Genomic DNA, 4,901 nt, shown 5'->3' with positions numbered 1-4,901 from the left:
CTCTCTCTCTCTCTCTCTCTCTCTCTCTCTCTCTCTCTCTCTCTCTCTCTCTCTCTCTCTCTCTCTCTCTCTCTCTCTCTCTCTCTCTCTCTCTCTCTCTCTCTCTCTCTCTAATTATTTTCTTTGTTTTTTGGCGCTCCCTTTTTTGTTTTCTTAAATTTGGCTTCTGCCAATTAGTGCAAGTTATAAAAATGAATGACTTGAACTTTCTCACCTGTGCAACTGTTAAAGTGCTTCTCATGAGCTCAGCCATGGTGTTTGGCTTTTTTCTAGGTGTTTACCTTCTGGCCTGGTTTAAATTCAAGTCTGATTTTTAACCACAAAAGTTTGTTTGTTCAGAAATATACTTCTACTTTGATATGTGTTTTACAGTTTTTACTTTTCCTAGTGACTGTAGGAGTGGACAACAAATGATTATGCATAAATTTCAATTTCAGTATAGGTTTGTACGTATCTTATAAGCTATGTGTGATGACATCATTCTTGAACTGAACTTGCATGAACAGGGTCTTGGCTTGCTGATTGTGTCAGCCGTGCTTCCTTCTAATTCTAAGCTTCAAGAGTTATTGTTCTTTTTCTCTCTATATTTACTAGCAATTGCGCTAGGTGGGCACAAGCCCTCTGTTCAGGCTTTCGGAGTAGATCAGTTTGATAATCATGATCCGGAGGAGAGGAAAGCGAAAAGCTCATTCTTCAATTGGTGGTTTTGGTGTATATATGCAGGTCCCTTGTTTACACTTCCAGTCTTAACCTACATACAGGACAACCTGAGTTGGGATCTTGCTTTTGGAATTCTTTGTATATTGATGGTCCTTTCTCTGCTTATTTTCATTCTTGGAACAAGACATTATCGGTATAGCCTCAAAAGAGACGATGAAAGCCCATTTGTGAGAATTGGCAAGGTGTTTGTTGCTGCCATTAGGAATTGGAGAACTACTTTACCAATATCTTCAATAGAGGAATCTCGTGGAACCTTATCTCACCAAAGTTCTCAACAACTCAAGTATGTGTTTTACTGTGTTAGCTATCTACATTCTCATAAGTAAACAAGAGTTCTCATTTTTATATATTTCCTTGATACTACAAATCTATGTTCTTCATATTGCTGACAATAGGAACTATGATAAATTATATATATGTTTATTGCTTGACAGAAGCACGATCTTGTAATTGAAAGCTCGTTTTACATATTTTTTTTACTTTTTTTATCTTGTAGATTTCTCAACAAAGCGTTGCTTGCATCGGATGATTTGAAGGAAAATGGGAAATTTTGTACCGTCGCTGAGGTTGAAGAAGCAAAAGCCATTCTTAGGTTGTTTCCGATATGGGTTACATCTTTGCCATATGCTATTGTGATTGCACAGTTCTTGACTTTTTTCACTAAGCAAGGTGCCACCATGGACAGAACATTGGTGCCAGGTTTTGATATACCAGCTGCTTCACTTCAGACAATTGTCAACTTCATCACTATCATATCAATTCCAATTTATGATCGCATATTCGTTCCAATAGCGAGAGCTTTCACCAGAGAACCCTCTGGCATTACAATGCTACAAAGAATTGGAACTGGGATGTTTATATCTATTATTTGCATGGTAGTTGCAGCTTTAGTTGAAATGCAAAGGCTCCAGACCGCCAAAGATTTTGATCTAGTTGATAAACCAAGTGCCAGAGTTCCAATGAGCATTTGGTGGTTAGGTCCTCAGTACTTGTTAATTGGACTGGCTGATGTTTTCACTATTGTTGGTCTGCAAGAGTTCTTCTACGATCAGGCACCAAATGACTTAAAAAGTGTAGGACTTGCTCTCTTCTTCAGTATAAATGGTGTGGGAAACTTTCTGAGCAGCTATCTTATCTCTGGTATTGAGGCAGCAACCAGTTGGGTAGGCTACACTAACTGGTTTTCCAATAACCTTAATCATGCACATCTTGATTACTTTTATTGGTTACTTGCAGCAGTCCATGCAGTAGGATTGGTGTTCTTCATGTATTTTGCAAAATCATATATTTACAATAGGGGCAGTACAGTATAAAGAATAAATTTGAATGGTTATATATTACCATAAGATGCAGTGCCATCACATCTATTGTAGTAAATCTGAAAAGTGATCGAATGTATAACTGTTCTGATATTCTATTAGTACATATGCCTTGATGAATCTTTTGATTTTTTTTTTTTGGATAATCTTTTGATATGCTTTCAGTTAAGAAAGGAAAACAAAGTGCATCAGAATTTTACTTCCACTACTAGTTGATCATGTTTTTGCGACCTCCAAACTCTTAGACAGCGAACCTAATCCATTTTTGAACTTCCATTACTACATACTTGGTATTGAGAAACATTCTGAACTGCTTTGGTACAACTCTTGTTCCTCAGCTGCCACTTCAATCCCAAGCTGCTGCTTCCAGCATCATGAAGATTCCTTGATAAAATACTTATAGAGCTAAAGGATATTGTGTTAGTATATATTTATGTTGGCATTCTTATACAAAATGCTAGGATGACATGCATGTACATGATTCATGTGTTCCCTAGTTGGATATGATAATTTCTATCACTAATTTCGATTTAGTTGGATTAGAATTATCTTATATAACTAGCCTGTTACGTTGGAAATAAGTCTTACTTTGATTAGGACTTGTATGTGTGGAAAAATAAGGAAACCTATTGTGATTAGGTTTTATGTGCATGAATATCTTATTGAACTTCCTTATTAATTCTAATTTGATTAGTATTAATATTGGATTTAAATTCTCTATATTTTGCTATGCTAATAAGTTTGGAAAGAAGTTCGAATGTGATTAGAAATTCCTTCATTTACTATCAAATTGTGATATCAAGATTTATATTTATCTTGTGTATTCTTTTGACAGGATATTGCATTGAAGATAGCAAAATCAAAGTGATAAAGAATTTGTCAAGGATTGAAAGAGGATTGAAGATTCACGGTTTTGATCTCAATCAAGATAAATCACTATATATAGCATTCATGATTTTCTAATTATGTTCTATGTGATTACATGCTACATTAAATGAGTTTCTCAAATAAAAGATATCTTTGTCTATGATTGATTTGTTTTAAACTCTGATGCATTTGTTTTGGAAAATATCTTATCTGCCTAAAATGACTTTGGTTTAAATTGGAAAAATTGTGTTTTCCTAAATTATAGCAGATTAGTTGATTGATATATTTTCCATATCAAAACAAAGTGATAGTTGACATATTGTTGTGATTCTCTTAAACAAATCATTATGTGTTGATGTGTATTAACTGAGAGGGAGAAGTCTCTTCTCCATAAATAGGTTTTTGAGAAACTGAAAAGGTAGAGTTTTGGAGAATAGAAAAATCTTTGATACATTGCTTATGAGTTGATATGGTGTTCACACTATTTCTCTCATCTCTCATATGTTTGATATGATCTTCATTATTCATTTGCATAAGTGATTGAGATTAGTGAAGTTGAAAAGAAAAGAAGGAGTGTTCAGTTCCTTCATATGCGTATCAGATTCAAGGAGAGTTAGAATAGGGTTATCAGTTGTAAGGTTAGGTTAGTTTGGAATACTAGTAAAGTGATTGTGTTGAATATCACTACTTGATAGATCTGTAATCATTCTTTCTCTATAGTGGATTTGATTTAGTGTGGACTACATTAAAAGTCTCATAGTGACATTTCCTCGAGGGAGGTTTACACTGTTGTTAACAAACTTTGTGTTCTTGTGTATGTTGCTTTTGATTTGATAAAGGATTGAATCTACATATTCAATCCGTCCATATTTTGTTCCATTCTATACTTTCATATTGTTCCAAACTTGCTTTCTATTGTTGCTCATATAAACTTATATGTTCTTGAGCAGTTCTGTTTTGAGTCTTTTGACAAGGTTCTATACCTCTTACAGTTTTGATATGGTTAAAAGGTAGGATTTGAGGGTGTTTCAATTTTACCCCATATTATAACATGAGCTAAAAGATGAAGAAACATAATGTAGAAGATCTTAAATTAGGAGAGTTCACCTAATTGGGTGAGAAGACTCAGTACTACTATGAGTATTCGTAAAACTTTTATCTGGTGAGGTGGAAATGGTGAATAGTCAGTAGGTATTAGACACCAAATTCATATGATGGTAGCAAGAATGTTCACATATGTTACTACAGAGTAAGTGCCAAAAACATAGTTATCATTGATTTAGGATTTTGAATGAATCACTTTGGCCTCAATTAAAGGATCTTTGTTTTGTTTTGCAGTTCATTTTCATCCCATTACGCTTTAGCTGCCAAAAACTGTGACATGTCCACATACAACATAGAATCCAAATTTCCAAAATACTTTGCCTCCCGCCTCAACATGGACTTTATTCTCCCAATATCTAGTTCCTTTGATAGAATAAAGCTCGATCGAAGCAAGAAGCAAGAACTCTAATATCAGCTATGATCTTGATTAATCTCTAGAGTGGCTTGGTAGCATCATTTACTACATGGTCAGTTCTTATAAAACTATCACATAAAACAAGAGCTTCTGCAACCGAGTTAGTAGTAAATCAAACATTACAAGCAGCAACAACGAACGGTGCCAACATATAGAAAAGCTTTGTATTGTTTGTATTGTATAAACTAAACTAAACAAAATAAGTTTGCAAAGCAACATATAAGAGTGTAAAACAAAACTAAACAGAAACAAGAAAATGTGCTAGTTTATTTCAACAGTCTTACCTAAAACGTCAAAAACCACAATGCATGAAAACTCTACGCAACTTTTTCCTTTTCTTGTTTTGAGGACAAATAACTAAATTACAAAGTAAAGCCTCTAATACAACCAGTTTGTAAAGACTTAAAATGAAGAGCCGCAGCAGCAGCTTGAGTAGAAATAGTGTTCACCCAAAACTTTTTTTCTATTTTTTGATT

The 4,901-nt window shown here is 34.2% G+C and overlaps 1 protein-coding gene across 1 annotated transcript in view; it reads left to right on the top strand.

Annotated features, from left to right (window-relative positions):
* LOC101310230 (probable peptide/nitrate transporter At1g22540-like) overlaps nt 1–2,033 on the top strand; it is a 2,526-nt gene extending 493 nt beyond the window's left edge. The window contains exons 3-4 of the mRNA XM_004301377.1: nt 507–1,003; nt 1,217–2,033. Of these exons, the coding sequence (XP_004301425.1) occupies nt 507–1,003; nt 1,217–2,033 (1,314 nt within the window). The remainder of the gene's footprint in view (nt 1–506; nt 1,004–1,216) is intronic.
* The last annotated feature ends 2,868 nt before the right edge of the window (nt 2,034–4,901 follow it).

This window comes from Fragaria vesca, linkage group LG5 (genome assembly GCF_000184155.1).
Source record: "Fragaria vesca subsp. vesca linkage group LG5, FraVesHawaii_1.0, whole genome shotgun sequence".
NCBI classification, from domain to species: Eukaryota; Viridiplantae; Streptophyta; class Magnoliopsida; order Rosales; family Rosaceae; genus Fragaria; species Fragaria vesca.
This window is presented reverse-complemented; position numbering and strand designations above follow the sequence as displayed.